Source organism: Canis lupus, chromosome 24, assembly GCF_011100685.1.
Source record: "Canis lupus familiaris isolate Mischka breed German Shepherd chromosome 24, alternate assembly UU_Cfam_GSD_1.0, whole genome shotgun sequence".
Lineage (NCBI taxonomy): Eukaryota > Metazoa > Chordata > Mammalia > Carnivora > Canidae > Canis > Canis lupus.
This window is the reverse complement of record NC_049245.1, coordinates 2593763-2614693: the sequence shown is the minus strand read 5'-3', so window position 1 is coordinate 2614693 and position 20931 is coordinate 2593763. Positions and strand designations below refer to the sequence as shown.

Genomic DNA, 20931 nt, shown 5'->3' with positions numbered 1-20931 from the left:
TCCTTAGGATTTGAAACGTTCGTTGTAATCAGCAAATGCCCATGGGAATAAAGTGTAAAAAAATCCAAACCCTAACTGGATAAAACGATGTTTATAAAAAGTAATCTTTTCTATCCAGACCATGTGTTCTTAGCTTAAAGATCAAAGCCTTGTTGCCTTTAGGAAGGAAGGTGGGTCAGACCAGTGAGGAGGAAGAAGCTGAGATTCCCTGGCCAGTGCGCTGGGAATTGGAAACAAAAGCCGGTTGAGTTGCCTCTTTCCCACCTTTCTGTGTATGGGTTATTCCTAAATGACATGCTCCTAACCTTTGGACCACCTCTTCGAATGATGCCTTTTCATTGTTGCTCATTTTGAAATACAGATCTTCCCCTAAAATTTAGTTCTGGAAGTGACCCGCTTGGGTGCTTTATGATCCTTTAGTTGCATTAAAAACACGGTACACATATATCATAAAACTTTTTTATTTTTTATTTTATTTTTTAAAACTTTTTAAAAGTAACGTTAGATTAATAAATGTTGCAAGCCAACTCATTGCCATTTACAGTCAGTGATTACCATACTTTTTTGTGTGTGTGTGATTACCATACTTGAGACTATTGTTCCCTACCTGAAATAAAACCTGAAAGTTGAGCCTGTAGTACTGCAGCTGCAACACTTAAATTCTGTCCCCAAAAAAGCTAGCACCCACAGGAATGGGACTTTCTATATCCCTCAGACAGGATTTAAAAAAAGTTTTTTGTTTAGGTTTTTGTTTTGCCAAAAAGTAATTCTCAGTTTGCAATCCTGAAAGAAAAACCACAGCACCTTTTCTCTTTTCCTCATTTTTTTCAGAAAAACTGTATATTAATTTGAGTGTTCCCATTCACCTGGAATAGGGTTGTTTTCTTTCAAATCATTTCCAAAATTCTACATGACTAAAAAATGAAAGTGAAGCTAAGAAGCAATTACTTTAAATTTGGCCCGCTCAAATTCTATGTATCGTATGCTATAACCCTGTTGGGTAAAATTAAATACACTTCTTTAAAGTTCCATCTGTGTTTCTATTTTATTTTTTTTTAATTTTTTATTTATTTATGATAGTCACAGAGAGAGAGAGAGGCACAGAGACACAGGCAGAGGGAGAAGCAGGCTCCATGCACCGGGAGCCCGATGTGGGATTCGATCCTGGGTCTCCAGGATCGCGCCCTGGGCCAAAGGCAGACACCAAACCACTGCGCCACCCAGGGATCCCTCCATCTGTGTTTCTAATGATTCTTTATCAACTATCAGGTTTGTCCACTTGCTGGACTTAAGAGAATGGACTAGTGCCGTGTGTTGATGCTAGGCCAGTCCACACATTCCTGTGGAAAGACTAGACCTGGCCTCATCAGACTGAGATCCCTCCAGTGAGAATTATTTTGGTTGGAATGCAAACGAAAGACATAAAAGAAGTTGAGATCTTAAATTCCAACATAGTCAGTCTTTCCATAACACATAGTCTTTAATCTTTAGCTCCATTGCTTTGAATTCTTAAATAGAGTCATTTGTAGCAAAGGGCTGATAGATATTTTGTTAAGGCCAGGTAAAGCTATTAGAAATGCTCAGCACAGACTAACTCAACATTTAGCCAGAGAAGCTCCTGAGTTTATCGAAAGTAGACCTAAGCTCTCTGTGCAGAAGAGTCCTTATGGCCCTCTGACTAATCACTTGTTGCTCAGCCCTACCTGGGCTGGTCTAACAACAACCATGTAAAAACATACTGTAGAAATAGGTGGGACATGACTTTCTCTAATCTGAATTTAAATCTTGGCCTGTCATTCAGCACATAGTGTTGTTAAGTATGTCTTCAGTGTTGTGCTGAATGCTACGTGAAACTTAAAGTAAGATAAAAATTCTCAAGTCCAGCTGCTGATTCCAACAAGCTTTTGGTTTTGTAGAGCAGGCTAAGCAGACATGACATAACTAGAGGTCAGTTCCATACGATGAAGGATGCTGTCTATACAGTGAGTGCTAAAGGAAGTCAGGGATAAGAAAGAGCCCTGAACCGAGCTACTCAGAGAAGTGCCTAGACAAGTGTGAGATGAGCTAGTCTAAGGGAGCCTGACATTTGGATTGAGCTGGTGGGAAATGAGCAAGGGTCATGTGACTGGACGATCCGATACCCTGAAACACTGGCTCACCATGCAGGAGGGTGGGGGAGCTGCAGTTGGAGGCAGCAAGGGGTGCCTTGTCTGTAGAGAATTTATAAACAGTAACAAAAAACTGCTTTCTCTTACCACCATTCCTAAGAATGGCAAATATAAAATACTCCTCCCTGGAGGGAAGCTGTTCCCACTGCAACACCCCATACACACCCTGCCTTGGTATACCAGCATCCCGGAGTATCTGCTAACTTCTACTACTATACTGGCATTTTAGAGGAGGTGCACAAACGTCAGGCCATGGTCCTTGTTCTGGAAGTCAGACTAAAGGCGTTCTAAGCTGGAGATTCCACGCTTGCAGGCAGGCTGTCTGCCCAGCACTGTATTTAACCTTCTTTTGAATTAATTGTCACATTTGTAAATCTGGGAGATGTCATATAAACATAAACTTTGAATTTGTGAATCTCTGGCTTGTCCTGAACTCTTGGAAGATCAGCGTCACTGAGGCACCACAGTGGGAGCCGTGACTGACAAGCCCTTGGCTGGTAGCGCCCTTGGCTGGTAGCGTGGCCCCAAGCCTTCCGATCCCCAGCTTGTAGCCCCCACCATGGGCGCTCACGACCTCCACCTCCACCCCCACTGCTGCTCTCACACTTCTGTCTCTTCCCCTGCCAGCCGGAGCACAAGCTCCATCTCCTGGCTGGTTTGGGGCCTTAAGGTTTCTCCCTTCATCAATAGCATCAGCCCAGGGCCACCAGGCTGACCCTCTCTAAAACTGCTTTCAAGAAACCAACCAAAGCTCAGAAATCAGAAAGGTATATTGCTATTTTCTCACCAGAGTTTTATATTGAATTTTATTTCCCATTATAGTTGCCCCTTGAACAGCAGGTTTGAACTGCATGGGTCCACTTATATGTGGCTTTTTGTCAATAAATACACTATAGTAAATGTATTTTCTCTTCCTTATGAATTTCTTTTTTTTTTTTAAGATTTGTTTATTTATTCATGAGAGACACACAGAGAGAGGCACACACAGGCAGATGGAGAAGCAAGCTCTCCATGGGAAGCTTGATGCAGGACTTGATCCCAGGACCTCGGGATCACAACCTGAGCCAAAGGCAGATGCTCAACCAGTGAGCCACCCAGGCATCCTTCCTTATGATTTCCTTACTGTCACTTTCTTTTCTCTAGCTTACTTTATTGTAAGAATACAATAGATTACACATATGCAAAATGTGTGTTAACAAACTATATTATCAATAAGGCTTTAGGTCAGCAGTAGGCTATTAGAAAGTAAGTTTGAGGACAGTCAAAAATTATGTATGGGGGTACCTAGGTGGCTCAGTCAGTTAAGCATCTGACTCTTGGTTTCTGCTCAGGTCATAGTCTCAGGGTCGAGCCCTGCTTGGGGCTCTATGCTCAGTGTGGAGTCGGCCTGAGATTCTCTCTCCCTGCCTCCACCCCTTCTACTGGTGCGTTCTCTGTCTCTCTCTCTCCCCCCAATAAATACATCTTTAAAAATAAATAAATAAAAGTTATGTATGGATATTTGACTGTATGGGGTGAGGGGGGTTGGTGCCTATAACCCCCGTGTTCTTCAGGAGTTACCTGTACTAATCCTGTCACCACATGCACCAACCCCTGTCTGGCCAAACTTGTCTACTTGCTGATTCCCCACCCCTCTCACTTAGCATTTCCTGTCACCTTTGCTGTGCCACTCCGAAGCTGTCTAAATACTGCCTGGTGGAGGGTCCTCCTCACCATTCCTGATTGTCTGCCCACTGATTCTGAGCTCCCATTTACATCTCTAAAATTGGCTCATCACTGGCAGACTTATCTCCCCCTTCTTAAGAGCAGGTGTTAGGCAGCCCAGGTGGCTCAGCAGTTTAGCACCACCTTTGGTCCAGGGCGTGATCTTGGAGACCTGGGATCGAGTCCCACATCGGGCTCCCTGCATGGAGCCTATTTTTCCTTCTGTCTGTTTCTCCCTTTGCGTGTGTGTGTGTGTGTGTGTGTGTGTGTGTGTCTCATGAGTAAATTAAAAAACAAAATCTTTAAAAAAAAAAAAAAGAGCAGGTGTTATAATGTGAATTGAGTGGTGGTGGCAAGATAAAGCCTTTTAGGAAGAATTAGGATCTAGATTTTGCCCCCCCAAAAAGGTATTCATAGGTCCTGTCAGTGATATAGGCCAGGAGACTGGAAGCTTTTTGGCAGCAGAGCTTCAGACTGAAGGTCTCAACCCAGGATCTGGCCCACAGGGACTAAGAATCCAAACTGAGTCTAGACAAGAGATCAGGACTTGGCAAGGAGCTGGGGCACCGACATTGTGTCCCAGAGCTCGGAATAGGTCCCAAATCCAGAGGGTCCATTATTATTTCCTGCCCAGAGTAAAAGCCTGCATCAGAGTAGAGAGATAGCAGAGGAAAGAGGGAGGACTCTGCCTGCTGTTATCTCTCACCCTCCCATAGGACAGAGCACATCTCCTTTATCCTTGTGCTGTCAGGCACATGGCTATCAAATGGATCCAATAACTTAACCGACTATAGAAGTAATTACAAATTAGTAATATATAATACTACTAATACTAATGTATTGCTTTAGGAGTTGCTTCATTTTCATTTGGGAGTATATATCGAACATTCTCAACTGTGATTGTCTCCTTTGAAGTAGAAATACTGTTTTGCTTTTTATATCCTATCCAATAGCTTTTCAGGATCATGCTTTCCATCAAATAGACACTTTTTTTTTTTTTTTTTTTTTTTTTTTTTTTTTATTTTTTATTTTTTTTTAATTTATTTTTTTATTGGTGTTCAATTTACTAACATACAGAATAACACCCAGTGCCCGTCACCCATTCACTCCCACCCCCCGCCCTCCTCCCCTTCTACCACCCCTAGTTCGTTTCCCAGAGTTAGCAGTCTTTATGTTCTGTCTCCCTTTCTGATATTTCCCACACATTTCTTCTCCCTTCCCTTATTTTCCCTTTCACTATTATTTATATTCCCCAAATGAATGAGAACATATAATGTTTGTCCTTCTCTGACTGACTTACTTCACTCAGCATAATACCCTCCAGTTCCATCCACGTTGAAGCAAATGGTGGGTATTTGTCATTTCTAATAGCTGAGTAATATTCCATTGTATACATAAACCACATCTTCTTTATCCATTCATCTTTCGTTGGACACCGAGGCTCCTTCCACAGTTTGGCTATCGTGGCCATTGCTGCTAGAAACATCGGGGTGCAGGTGTCCCGGCGTTTCATTGCATTTGTATCTTTGGGGTAAATCCCCAACAGTGCAATTGCTGGGTCGTAGGGCAGGTATATTTTTAACTGTTTGAGGAACCTCCACACAGTTTTCCAGAGTGGCTGCACCAGTTCACATTCCCACCAACAGTGTAAGAGGGTTCCCTTTTCTCCGCATCCTCTCCAACATTTGTTGTTTCCTGCCTTGTTAATTTTCCCCATTCTCACTGGTGTGAGGTGGTATCTCATTGTAGTTTTCATTTGTATTTCCCTGATGGCAAGTGATGCAGAGCATTTTCTCATATGCATGTTGGCCATAAATAGACACTTTTTAAAAGGAAGTTACTAGCTAATCTCTTTGGAGGCTAATGGTGCAATGACAGACCTAACTAGAAACAGTGGCCAAATTGTCAAACTCTGCCAGTCCCCCGGTAGACTGGAAGTGGATAATGAAGGCTCAAGCCCCCTTCCCACACCTTCCTGTTCTTATTAAAAGTAAAGAAAATTTTATTGTAGTGGATCTGAATGGAGAAATCATAGTCATTTTTCTGCATTCGGAAATAGAGGACGTAACCTATACTTCAGTCAGCAGTTTGCAATTTCTTAGCAGTGACATTTTAAGTAAATTTCACACAAGTTGTGGAGCTCTAACTTTGTTATGATTGACAATATAAAATTAGCCTTTTCTGCTGTTAAGATTATCTAGCATTCCTTTCAGTCAGCTGCAATGTGGAATGAGATTGCACAGCTGTAGATTAAGCAACATTAAAGTCTCCAAAGGGTTAAGAGTTACTTCCTCTGATGGATTTAAAACTGCCACATACCCACAAACAAGTTTTTCAAACTGCCCCATTTTACATTTTTGTCGAGAGACAGTCTAGTTGCTGCATTTTTATGTCTAGATTATATTACAGATATATTTCAATAAACCACGAAGAACCGCCATAGATTCTAGAAGCGGGCCGTCTGTGCTTAAATAAACATCTCATGCAGCACCTGTTTTATTTTATAGGCTCTATAATCGCAGTGACATTCTGAAAGAAGACCTTGAAGCCTGCAGAGCAGCTGTCCTTCACCAGCTTCCGAGACTCTTACCTGAGGGTAGCAGCGATGAAAAACAAGTCAGGTATTAATCACTGCTGAGGTGGAATGACTATTCTTGCTCCAAGATCCTTACAAATGTAAAGGATCACAGAGTTGCAGACTGCTAGCTCACATGGTTACCACTGGGGTAGATGCTTGCAGTTGTCAACTTAACTTTTTTACAAACTGTATCATTTACTTTTTTGTAAGAGTATTTGTTTCTGTTAATTGGATATATCCACTCAATTCCCTGCTCATAGCAGTGTTTTAAGGGCTTATTTGTGGAGTGTGAGTACAGGTAGTCTTTGGCATATTAGCATACCTTGAGAACAACCCAGTATATGATCCAGGGTAGCCATCGCCTAGAGAGATGCATTCCTCAGTATCCAAGGTCATGCTAGTGATACAGACCTCCAGTCTGTAGGTGTGGTCACTGGACCAGCAGCCTCAACAAGACCTGGGAACTTGTTAGAGATACGTGTTTTTGGGCCCCACCTCAGACCTACTGAATCAGGAATCTGGGGGTAGGGTGTGGCCATCTGGATTTTAATAAACCCTTAAGGGAACTCTGTTTCTTCAAGTTTGAGAGCCACTATTCCAAAGATATGCCTTAAATGGCCACAAATCTGGGATAAGACAAAGAGAGAGGAAGTTAATTAAATGTAGGGTAGTTGGCACATATGAACTATATATAACTCATATATTTTCGTAAGTCGCTCAGAAATCCATTCCATACTCTCTACCCACCTTTTAGGCAAGCTGGGTTTCTTTTCATGACTCAGAAGTTCTGTGGCATTAGGCCACTTACTGAGTTCATAGAATTACAAATGTGTAATATGTGTAATGGTTTGTCCAGTACTCTCATCTGGTAGGTGCCTAATTTATGTGGCATAAATGTTGCCAGTGTTCTTTTATTTGTATTTTGAGGATTGACTATGTTTCCTCTTATAAAAATATGTCCTACCATTTACTAGCAGAGAACAGATTATTACTCAGACCTGGTCAGCAGATGGGTGTCTGTGAAAGCCTTTCTGCAAGGACCTTCTGTGGCTGAGAGCATGGGAGGGGCTCTTGGGGTCTGCTTATCTTACCTCCAACATCACCTTCTCTAACTTTAGTGCACCAAGTAGGCTGTTTTATGTTCGCGTCTTTCTTTAGAAGAGAATTCAGCCTGTCTAGCATGTATTGGATACCATCAAGGCATGAGAAGTGAGGATAATGGTCTCTAAAAGGGCCTTATCACAAGAAAACTTGGCCAATTGAATGTTTCCATTTCACAGACCATGATGAGCTTCACAAGTCCTGAGTGTTTTTAATTTACCTTCTGTATCTCCACTAGTGATCCCCAAACTATAGGAAATGTTGGAAATGACCTTCCTAGTCAGTAGCTTTTCAGCCTAAAGCAGTAAAGGCAAGAAAATCCTCTTCCATGTATTTATCATGTGAAATAAAAAACAGCAGTCTTAAAATACTCCTTTACAAGGTAGTGGAAGAAACTGCCTGGGAGGAATCTTTCTGAGCTCTATAGGTTGATTGGTGCTTATGTGGTGTAAGGCTCTTTGTCCCTCTTTTTCTTTCTCACTGCTTTTTATATCTGTTGATATACTATTTGGCATAAACCACAGTTGTGGCATGTGGCATAGGAAGCATATACACATTTATAATTCTCATACAAACTGACTTGTTAGACTAAATGATTCATTGTTGGACTCTCTTAACCTAGGTTGCCAAACTGATTGTGGGTGAGAAAATATAATATCTACATCTACTAGACTAACGTTTGTTATAGTTTCTCAACATGCATGATAGAGGATTGATTTTCATTATGAAAAGTTGCATTTTATATGACTATTGATCTATAGTTGTGTATAAATCAGCCTTCCCTAAGAAATGATTCTTCTTATAACCAACACAAATTTTAAAATTAATATCTGGAGGCTTCAAGACTGTTTGGTTACCACCATCATTTTTTAAAGCTAGATAAAGAAGTCAAGAATGGTTACTAATGTCAGTGTTATGTTCTGTTACAATTAGAATTGTCCCATGTACTGTGACTGGCAATACTATTTAATGCACACTGATTGTCACTGCTTCACTGTCTAACCTTGGAAAAAGTGCCAACTCTTTATAGGACCTGTGAGAGACAAGTAGTCAGGTCTTTAATACATGTTCTTTTTAATGATTTTAACCATGGCATCTGACTCCACCCTGCCGTCCTTGCTCTAACCAGCTCCCTGCACCCCTCAACACCCAGTAGTTATTGCTGGGTACTCCTCTAAGTGAGATATTCCTGTCTGCTTGGTGATCTGCCCTGGACCAAACTAGTCAATTTGATAAACCATTCCAGAAACACATTCAGAGAGAATGATCTGCTTCTGTTCCTTGATTGCTAATGATTCTGGTGTCATTGAAGTCTAAGCCAGGCAGAGTAGGAAGCCTCTAACAAGTTATGAACTCCTTAAAACCCATTGAATAGAACCATGTTTGATGTGGCCAAAGTCCTGCTTGTGCCCCTGACCAAACCATGGCAATGGACATCTGTCTCTTTAATCTCATCTGTAATATAGGACACCTGCCCCATAGTATACTCTAAAAGATAATGTGAAGACTTCCAAATTCCTGCTCATAAAATGAAGCATCTTAGAAGAAAAAAAGACCAAAACCATTACTATCATCATTATTGATTTAGTGTTCAAAGACCTTCATTTGAAAGAAAGATTTTCTATTAGGTAGGGGACCAAGTCGCTATTGTAGACAATTATGAACCACTAAAATATGATTCATGACATTTGGAGTACTTGATAAAAGTTTTTGTTCATCATTGCCTTTGGGAAAAATTTTAACATAAAAACAATTACTTAATAAGTAGTTTTATATGATGAGCCATTATGAGACTGTTTTTATTTTTTTTTCCAGGTGCAACTAATTAATTGTCTCTCTTAGTGGCTATTCTCAAATACAGTTGCCCAATTGTGTTCTCAAACTCATGCTTAAAAATTGAGTCAGCTTTATATTGTTTGAATTACAGTATGTAAAAACCTCTTTATTTTATTCTGCCTGTATTCAAAATGAAAATCAAGGTGTTTATTAATTTGTCTGCATTTAAAACTTTGGTTGGTCAAATTACCAATCTGTTGTAAATCAGTTGTGGTTAAGAAGTTCTGGTACGTTTGTGTTAATTGCAGGTTTCTGATTGGAAGCCATTCCAAACATATGAAATTAATTATAGATTAGAGTATCATCTTTTGTTATATATATATTTTTTAAAAGATTTTATTTATTAGAGAGAAAGAGAGGGCATGAGCAGTGGGGAGGGGCAGAGGGAGAAGGAGAAGCAGGATCCCTGCTGAGCCAGGAGCCAGATCATGACTTGAGCCGAAGGTGACTCTTAACTGACTGAGCCACCCAGGCGCCCCTCTTTTGTTATATTTTTAATTAGAGGAGTATAACACTTAACTGACATCAAACTTTGTTTTCTCTCTGTAACACCGATATTACAAATTTTCCAAGAAAGTGGGCAAAAGTGGAAAAAAAACCTTTTTAAGTTCTTTGTACCACTTTGCGAATTTTCTGATTTGGTGTATTTATGTAGAACCATGGGAACACCTCATGCAAAGACAGCCACGGCTCTTGCACTCCTTGCCCAATCGATCCTGAAATAAATCTGCAGGAAAGCCTGGTTTTGTGCTTTAAGTGTTGGCTTAGCTGTTCCAAAGTCACAGATTCTAGATGCTGTAACTCCTTCAGTAGTTCATTTGCTGTTTCACCCTGTGCAAGTTGATTAATGGTTTTGTCCCTTTGTGAAGTTTGTGTAATAATTGTAGGAAACCTTAGCTTATTCTTCATCCCAGGACCTGAAGGATGGTTATAGTTGGTGAGGATATTAGTACCCCGAGTCTTGCCTTGGCTTTGTCTCTGGAGAAATTACATGTATCAATCACCTGAGAGACTGGTCTCTGATCATTCAGTCCATCCCAACTAATTTAATTAATTTAATTGATCCTAATTCAACTTGTTTTCAAGTTTAAGTCAACCTAGCAAAACATGCTTTCAGACCAGAAACAAAATTGATTTACTCATTATAAGGAATACAACAGCTGAATAGACTAGAATTTGCTCCTGTCCTATGAATGCGTTTTCCCAGTAGGGAAATCTATTGTGAAACCAAATGCAGATGGATGTTCGTTCATTTATATAGAATCAGAACAAAGGAATTGGGCGGCATTATGACTTCAGTGAAGTCTGGAAGAAACTAAGAAATTCAAGTTGCTGAAGGAGCTTTCTGCCCAACCAGCCAGAAACTTTGGAATCATTCTGGAAAGTTTTTAAAGAGTTTCAAGGATCGCCATGACACATCCTACTTTATGCAACTGTTCGTTAGGTCAAGCAAAGATTATAACAATTAAGATGCACTAATAAGGTTCTAAATTATACATAGACTTACTTTTTTCAAAGCATACAGAAAAATAAAAGGAACTGTACAGTGAGCATCCCTATATCCACCACCCAGATCTACCATTGACATTTTACTGCACACCACACCCATATCTGTCTTTCTATCCTTCTGTTTATCTCAATCTCTTATTTTTGTGAATTTAAAAGTAAATTAAGTAAGCTATAGACATTAGTATACTAGGTTTTCTTTTTAACTTTTTGTTTTTAAATTTTAAAAAATTCACAAAAGTAAATATAATGAAATCCCATGTATTTATCACTGGGATCCACAATTGTCAACATTTTTTTAGTCTTGTATTATCTATTTTTCTCCTCCACACTCTTTTCTTGAGTCATTTAAAACAGACAATATGTTTCATTTACAAATACAAATACTTATCTTTCTAATAAATAAGCATTTAATACATAACTGTTTAACAAGATTCCTTATCTAATACCTATTCTTTACCAGTTGTCCTTGATTGTCTCAAAGTCTTTTTACATTTGATTTATTTGAAAAGGATCCAAATGATATTACCCATAAATTGGTGGTTCAACCCAGATACAAGATTATATTCCAGACCAGCTATTTTGGCAACATGACATTGTAACTATACTTCTGTTATACTTCTGCAGGCAGCACATGGTGGCTGATTGTTCCACTGTTAGTGGTGCTAGGACTGATCCATGGGTTCAAGCGTTGGCATGCTGATGCCTTTAGTATGGTATTTACCATTATGCAATTTTCACAAAATTATGATCATTTCTTAGATGCAGTCATTAATTTGGATTTACAAAATACTGACTAATTCATTAGTTGGAAGAACTTTGCCCATCAACTACTTGGTAGTCCTGAAATGTGTTTTTTTGACCACAAAAGTGGGATAAATGATTCTGTCCCTTTACTTACCAATTTTCAGAATGAGTTGTTGCCCTAGCATCCTCCAAAAGTTGGTTGGTTGGTTGGTTATATTTTTAATTGTGGTAAAACACAACAAAAGTTACCATCTTAACGATTTTTTTAAAAGATTTTATTTGTTCTAGAGAAAGAGAGAGCGCGAATGGGGGGGAGGGACAGAGGGAGGAGCCCCTACGTGGGGCTTCATCCCAGGACCCTGGGATCCTGACTGGAGCTGAAGGCAGACACTTAACTGAGCCACACAGGAACATCCTCCCCACCAATCTTAACCATTTTTAAGTGTTCCGTAGCATTAAGTACATTCATATTATTTTGTACCAGATCCCCAGAACTTTCTCATTTTACAAAACTGAAACTCTATACTCATTATTTAACTCTCCATTTCTTCTTCCCTCTAAGCCCCTGGCAAGCACCGATCTGCTCTGTTTCTATGAATTTGACCATTTTAGGTACTTTATGTAAATCAAATCGTGCATTATTTGCCTTTTTGTGACTAGCTTATTTAACTTAGCATGATGTCCTTAAGATTCATGTATGTTGCAGCATGTGACAAGATTTGCTTCCTTTTTAAGGCTGAATCCAAAGGTTTTTATTATTTTAAAAACTTACTTTTTGTTATTTTTCACATGAACTCATGATTTTCCTGTATTTGCTGTATATCAGTCCATTGGAGTCATGATTCTTTTTGGTGCTCAAATTGTCTCATCTTGGGCCAGTGGGATCCCCCTCAGGATAGTCTCTGAGGCCTTTTGACATGACTCAGTAGTCTCTGATAGCTTCTTTTGTGATGCCAGGATGTTCCAGGTTCATCTTGTCCATCTCTCCTATGCAAGAGATACACTACATGCCATAGTCTGGGAATATAATTTAGGTACACTTTTCAATTCTTTCCTAATGTTATCTTAATGCTTTTTCATTGCAAATAGACCATAGTAAGAGTCTAATAAGGATAAACTGATGTTAAAAATAAAATGTGATTGGTTTCTTTTAACTACACATAAGAGGAACCTGACCATCTATGCTGTGATTTGAAACCAAGGCTACATATTAGAACCACTCTGTGAGCCTTAAAAAAATCCCAATGGGCAGGGCACACCCGAGTCCAGTGTTACTAGATTTTTTAAGGGTGGCACCAGGTATCCCGGATTTTGCAGAGCTCCCTACGTGGTTCCAGTAGGCAGTGAAAGTTGAGAATGTTAAAATTTAGTGGTGAAATTATAACCAAAATAAATGAAAAAGAAAGAAAGATAACCTAGACTCTGGAAATTACCTCAGTCCTGAATATATTAGGTTCCATACTTTTCTGGATGAACTGTCCTTTGCTAACTTGAATGTGGTACCTCTAAAAATGAAGGAATCTCATAAATAACACAATACTGCAAATCTCTAATGTGTCTACTGTTTCTGTTTTATAGATTTGAACACGCACCAGCAGCAGGCTTGAGGGCACGATTGGGTCAGCATGTTGCCACCTTGAAAGAACATGATAATTCTATCAAAGAAGAGGTAGCTAAACCATCTGAAGTTTTCCCAGTTAAAAACATGAACCAGACAACAAGGGTCAGTAATTTTTTTTTTAAATAAAGTTTCAAGTTTATGCAAATGATTCATTTGAGGACATAGTCACATTCTTGACAATGGTTAAAATATCTTTTATTTATTTATTTGTTTATTTATTTATTCATTCATTCATTCATTAGAGACGGGGGGCGGGGGGGGGGGGGCGGGGAGACATAGGCAGAGGGAGAAGCAGGCTCCATGCAGGGAGCCCGATGTGGGATTCGATCCTGGGACTTCAGAATCACTCCCTGAGCTGAAAGCAGACACTTAACCACTGAGCCACCCAGGTGTCCTAAAATATTTTCTTTTTAATTTTACATGATAAGTGAAGTTTTATGATTTGTTTGTTTTCACTTTCTGATCTCAGGCCTTTTGCAGTTTTGTGTAGGAATCTCAACTCCCTACAGAAAGTTAATTCAGATCCTAGAGGTAACTTCATTAAACATAATGACAGGGATCCCTGGGTGGCGCAGTGGTTTGGCGCCTGCCTTTGGCCCAGGGCGCGATCCTGGAGTCCTGGGATCGAATCCCACGTCGGGCTCCCGGTGTATGGGGCCTGCTTCTCCCTCACCTATGTCTCTGCCTCTCTCTCTCTCTCTCTGTGTGACTATCATAAATAAATAAAAATTAAAAAAAAAAAACATAATGACAACATTTTCCAAGGAACCTAGAAGCATCTTGTAGCATTCTGGTTTTCTTTCTCCACTCCATACTTTAAAAATCCTGAACAGTCATATATGTTAATTCAGCAAATACGTATTGATGCACTTCTATACAAAGGTACCAGACCAAATCCATTGAAGGAAAAGAGATAAATAAAATGTGACATCTTCTGGGGAATGGTATATTGGGATGTATGCAGTAAGAAAATAGCAAAGAATATGGACCTTCAGAAAAAGGAGCCAAGCCATCTAGAGATCCAATGAGGGCAGACTTTACAGTGGCGGGAGTAGAGAAGTGTGAGGTGACCATGAAAAAAGAGACAGGATTTTGACAGTCTAAGAGTGTAGGAGGGTGCATCAGGCAGGAGAGGGCTGTTAGGAGCCAAAGAATAGACCCAGGAAGTAGAGCTCAACTCTGGTCTTCTTGGCTAGAGGGCAGGCTCCAGGCTGGGGGTGATGGATAAGAAAGTCCAAAGTGGCCACAGGCCCTGTGAGCAGCATCCATCCAGCCCAAGTAGGGAGTTTGTGTTTGGTTTAGACTCTGGAAAGCTGTCAGAGCTTTTTAAGCAAAGGGGCACCCGAGGGCATGAAGATGCTAAACAGATGGAGCAGATGGAGCTGATCCCCAAGGAGAACACGAAGGAGGTCCCAAAAGCCAGGTCTAGAGCATGCCCTGTGTAGTCTTCATCATTCTCTAGAAGGCCATATATTCAGAGATGGCACTCCTAAGTTTAATGACATGTCAGTGTGTCTTGTCTCAAAGTATGTTTTCTCATCTCTATCTGTAATGTAGGGTTTTCTGGCTTGGATCCTTTTTAAGTTTTTATTTTTTATCATGTTCAAAGTCCAAGGATTTGACATGTGCCCCTCCTGGAGGCAAGCCTTGCCACCCCAGGACTGAAGTCAGACACCTCTCTCACTGTGCGGTCCAGAGTCTCTGCCATTGCTCCCTTTCCTGAGTCTTTCAAAGCACCTTCAGTCCTTCCCATGCCCCCTTTCTTTGCCTCTTTAATTAAAAGAGAGGAGGAAGAGGGTTTTTTTTTTTTTACCATTTCAAACATACATACATAGAATGATGTAATGAATTTAACATGCCTACCCAAGTTCATGTGTGTTGTTACCATTACACTGGATTTGTTTCAAACTTCACCTTCTGCTTCCTTCCCCCTACCCCATCAGTCCCCCCACATCACCCTATCCCTCCTCTTCCTCCTCTTACCTGCTTCCTCCCCCCTTTCCTTCTTCTGAAACCAACTATTACAAATATAGATACAGTGGCATGTGCCTTTCACAGATCCCCTTTCCCTTCTCACAGATAACCTGGGATGTATCCTTCCCACACACATTTGCATTTTATTGCATATTTGTGTGATTCAGTAAAGAAAGAACAATATTGTTTAGGAAAAACAGAACCTGTGTTTCTTAGGTCCATTCCATATCTGTTGATAATTATAGTTCTTAAGAAGGATTTTTGTTCTCAGGTTTTATTTAGTACTCTTTCATAGCAACATTGTTTCCCATTCATTCCATTCACTACAAATACCTCACATCTTAGCCACATCAAGGGTGAAAGAAATATTGGCCTACTGCCCTTTGCTATCTAATTGTCTCATTATTTAAGTTGTTTATAGTAGAAAACATATTCCAAGTTCAGACAACCAATTCACTCATAATTTTTCAAATAATAACTCCGGTATTAACGGAAAGGGGGATGCCTGATGAAGAACTTAGAAATCAAATGATATTCTGCCTCCCTTAGTAGATCTTTGGTTCCTTTTTAAATCGTCATGACCTCATCTTCATGACAATAGTGAAAGTTACCAAAAAAGTAATGATGAAGCCTGTCCTTTTTTTTTTTTTTTTTTTTTGATGAAGCCTGTCCTTAAAAATAGAAGTAAGCAGGCAGTTTCTGTTAGTTTGGGACTGAAGAAATGTGCAACCCTAAAGAACTGTGTTGCCAAAATGACTTGAACGTTGTGAACTCTACAGTAAAATGCTTTTGTGGGTTCTAGGACTGCTTTGGTTTACACAATCATCTAGTCACAGTTAGCAAAAATCAAATGTCTCTGAGTCATTTCTCATCATTCATTGAAACAATATACACAGTAAATAGTATAGTATGGGTTAAATATTTCTCCATAGGTAAAAATCATAAAACTAAGAGATTTTCAAAATTTAAGAAAGCTTACTAGAAATTACTTGGTGAAGAATCTAATGAAGCTCAGAAATATTTACTTTGATCTCTTGGGTAAATGGCTAATTAAACAGCCATATGTAAATGATGTTTACCTGTGGGTCCCTTTGCTGTCAGCTGGAGTCAATCCCGTCTCTTGAGTAAATACATCATTAAAGCCGCCGAAACTCGGATTATGTCCCCTCGAGACCAGATAAGATCCACAGCACCTGCATAACCTATTAGGTAATTACATAATTGAGCTGCATGCTTTTAAATCAGAAAAATTTGTAATTACTCTATGTGGAAAAAAAAATGAGTTGGGTGCTTCATTAAAACACAAAGTGCCTTAATACTCCTTTTCTCCTAAGTGATGTCCTTTCTGCCCGGGAGAACTTCTCCAGGCAAAGCAGAGTGGCTTCCTCGTGTCACCCACAGAGAAAGTCAGTCCTGTCCCCCACCACATATGCACCGCCACAGAGACATGTGATTGGTCACAGAAATCCCTTCACCTCTTCCTAAATGATGGACTGTTTTTTTATCTTATCTCTTGAATGCTCATTTGCTGGCCCATGTGAATACTTGTTCATTTCTTTTAATTGCTACATAGATAATCCCTTTTTCTTTCTCTTTTCCCCTTTTTCTCCTATAACTTAGATATAACTTGAGAGCATTCTGCTTTAAGCCGTGAATAATTACTTCTGATATGTAAGAGGAAGGTCAGTTAAATCTATATGTTAGGAGAAAATGTTACCTATCTATAGCCATATTCTCTTGCTTTTTTGTATCTGCATTAATAGCACTGATATACATAAAGAAGAGAATTTAATTTTACTAAATACTTTACATTCGTTTTCTTTTTTTTTAATTTATTTCTTATTGGTGTTCAATTTACCAACATACAGAATAACCCCCAGTGCCCGTCACCCATTCACTCCCACCCCCCGCCCTCCTCCCCTTCTACCACCCCTAGTTCGTTTCCCAGAGTTAGCAGTCTTTATGTTCTGTCTCCCTTTCTGATATTTCCCACACATTTCTTCTCCCTTCCCTTATATTCCCTTTCACTATTATTTATATTCCCCACATGAATGAGAACATACACTGTTTGTCCTCCGATTGACTTACTTCACTCAGCATAATACCCTCCAGTTCCACCCACGTTGAAGCAAATGGTGGGTATTTGTCGTTTCTAATGGCTGAGGAATATCCCATTGTATACATAGACCACATCTTCTTTATCCATTCATCTTTCGATGGACACCAAGGCTCCTTCCACAGTTTGGCTATTGTGGCCATTGCTGCTATAAACATCGGGGTGCAGGTGTCCCGGCGTTTCATTGCATCTGTATCTTTGGGGTAAATCCCCAACAGTGCAATTGCTGGGTCGTAGGGCAGGTCTATTTTTAACTCTTTGAGGAACCTCCACACAGTTTTCCAGAGTGGCTGCACCAGTTCACATTCCCACGAACAGTGTAAGAGGGTTCCCTTTTCTCCGCATCCTCTCCAACATTTGTGGTTTCCTGCCTTGTTAATTTGCCCCATTCTCACTGGTGTGAGGTGGGATCTCATTGTGGTTTTGATTTGTATTTCCTTGATGGAAATACAAATGATTTTGATGTGATGCAGAGAATTTTCTCATATACATGTTGGCCATGTCTATGTCTTCCTCTGTGAGATTTCTCTTCATGTCTTTTGCCCATTTCATGATTGGATTGTTTGTTTCTTTGGTATTGAGTTTAATAAGTTCTTTATAGATCTTGGAAACTAGCCCTTTATCTGATATGTCATTTGCAAATATCTTCTCCCATTCTGCAGGTTGTCTTTTAGTTTTGTTGACTGTATCCTTTGCTGTGCAAAAGCTTCTTATCTTGATGAAGTCCCAATAGTTCATTTTTGCTTTTGTTTCTTTTGCCTTCGTGGATGTATCTTGCAAGAAGTTACTGTGGCCGAGTTCAAAAAGGGTGTTGCCTGTGTTCTCCTCTAGGATTTTGATAGAATCTTGCCTCACATTTAGATCTTTCATCCATTTTGAGTTTATCTTTGTGTATGGTGCAAGAGAGTGGTCTAGTTTCATTCTTCTGCATGTGGATGTCCAATTTTCCCAGCACCATTTATTGAAGAGACTGTCTTTCTTCCAATGGATAGTCTTTCCTCCTTTATAGAATATTAGTTGACCATAAAGTTCAGGGTCCACTTCTGGGTTCTCTATTCTGTTCCATTGATCTATGTGTCTGTTTTTGTGCCAGTACCACACTGTCTTGATGACCACAGCTTTGTAGTACAACCTGAAATCTGGCATTGTGATGCCCCTAGATATGGTTTTCTTTTTTAAAATTCCCCTGGCTATTTGGGGTCTTTTCTGATTCCACACAAATCTTAAAATAATTTGTTCTAACTCTCTGAAGAAAGTCCATGGTATTTTGATAGGGATTGCATTAAACGTGTATATTGCCCTGGGTAACCACATTTGTTTTCTGTGTGTATTTATACCACCCATCACAGAAATTGGATTCTTAGGGGTAGCATATGTTTTTTTTAAAAAACCTAGCAGAAAAAAAACCTCCAAATTTGGAATAATAAAGTAAAAAAAAATAAATAAATAAAAGAAAGTTGTCTATTGACATTGCAGTGTGTGGTTTTTAATATTTAATATATTGACAAACATGGACTGTACTATTTGTGTACAAAGCTTTTCTTCCCCCACTTGTCACAAATGGACTTCATATCATCAGATGTTCTACATCATTTCAAATGGCTGCACAGAGACCCCTATAAAGATACTCCAGTCTCTTTAACCATTCCTATTGTTGAGGTTTGTTTTTAATTGTTCCTCTAGTAAAAAAAATTGCAAAGAACATCTGAGCCATTCAATTTTTACAACTGTCCATGCTATTTCGTTTTGATGAATTTCTAGATGTGGGATTGTCAGGTCAGAAGGTGTGTGTATCTCTCAGGCTGTAGCTAATCACTGGTACATCTCACTCTGGAAGGGTAATCAGTTATGAGGAATGAATGAAATATTGTTTCTTTGAGATTTTTATGAAACTGGATACTATTGACTTTTTTTTTTTTTGGACACCAAGATTGAGAAATACAAATGACGTCTGATTTTTTTGTTCATTTGACCTTTATAGTACAATTGAGGTCAAATTTTCCCCTACCTATTTGTTAGCCATTTGTATTTCTTCTTTAATAATTGGCAGGTTCATGTTCTTTGCTCATTTTTCTATTAGGTTAGTAATCTTTTTCTTATTGACTTGTAAGAATTTTTTTTCTATCAATTGGCACAATTTATTGCAGTATTTTGAGCAGTTTTTCTTTCATTTCTTTTAATGGTGTTTTGGACATAATGTCTTTTCCAGTAATACCCTCATCTATATATCTATACATGTGAATATCACAATTGATTGTTTCTGGATATAAATTAAGAAATGACTCTTGAGGTTCTCAACCTAGCAGGATCCATATTTAAACTGAACTTTGAGAAAAATTCTAATAGACTTGAACCAATAACTCTAGGTGTCCTGCTGAGTATAATTAATGGGACGATTTATCTTTTGTAAGATCTGAAATGTGGAGATATCACTGTCAGTCATTCTGCAAACAGTGTGTGCATTGGCATTGAATTTCCCTTTCTCCTGGCTCCGGGGAAGGCAGAAAAGTGAGAGACTAGTTTGTTGGTATGGACTTAATCATCAGACTACTGATAGCAGTGAAGACAGTCTCCATCTCCCTCCTGGGCTCAAAATGTAGGAAATCCAAGAGAGAGCCTTTATTAGCTAACGGATAAGTTGAAACCCAAGCATAGTCCATTCATAAGCACCATCTGGAGGCCAATAAGAAAGTTGTTGTGTGGTGGCATTTTTCACATAGAGAGTTGCAATTTGCAGAGCCCATTCAGTCCCAGCGTGAGCTGTGTAAGGCAGCTTGCTCACTTTTCTCTGGGCTTTTGTCCATGCAGGTATGGGTTAGTGTCGTAGCCTTGAACTGCAAGCTCCTTCAAGTTGGGGGATTCCCTAAAAATACGCCTTTCTAAAAGGTCTGCAGACATGACCGCTTGAGAATGTATTACAAATGTTTCTCCCAACTCTACTGAAGTTGTTTTCGACTCAAAACTTTCTGACTGTTCCTTGTCTGAGGCTGATGTTTCTTTCTGTCCTGCTTATTATTATTCCCTGCTTGTTAAGTCTTATATTGTGGATTCCTTTACGGATGACCCACTGGACACATTTGCTACTCTCTGTTGGCTCCATGGTCCAGTAAAACCAAGCCAGCCATTCTAATGTAGTAATTTGACCTTCTACCAAAATCCTTGCAGATATAAAAAACTGATCTTTGAGAAATTATCTATAGAATTATCTTAGAAGATGAGTTGCTTTAGGGATGCCTGGGTGGCTCAGCGGTTGAGCGTCTGCCTTTGGCTCAGGTCAGAATGCCAGAGTCCTGGGATCGAGTCCCACATTGGGCTCCCCTCCGAGAGCCTGCTTCTCCCTCTACCTATGTCTGTGCCTCTCTCTGTGTGTCTCTCATGAATAAATACATAGAATCTTTAAAAAAAAAATGATGAGTCATTTTATAAATGCCTCTATCAAAACAGTAAGAGAAATTGGGGCACCTAGGTGTCTCAGCCAGTTAAGTGTCTGCCTTCAGCTCGGGTCAGGATCTCAGGATCCTGGGATCGAGCCCCACATTGGGCTCCCTGCTCAGTAGGGTGTCTGCTTCCGTCTCTCCTC

General features: G+C 39.6%; 1 protein-coding gene across 8 annotated transcripts in view; it reads left to right on the top strand.

The window, feature by feature from the left end:
• Nucleotides 1–20931, top strand: part of KIZ (kizuna centrosomal protein) — a 131852-nt gene that overhangs the window by 76378 nt on the left and 34543 nt on the right. For all 8 annotated transcript variants that reach the window (XR_005377470.1, XM_038571427.1, XM_038571426.1 and 5 more), the window contains 2 exons: nt 6380–6493; nt 13219–13363. Coding sequence is in view for 7 of the 8 variants with exons in the window: in XM_038571427.1 (XP_038427355.1) it covers nt 6380–6493; nt 13219–13363 (259 nt within the window). In the remaining variant the exon portion in view is untranslated. The remainder of the gene's footprint in view (nt 1–6379; nt 6494–13218; nt 13364–20931) is intronic.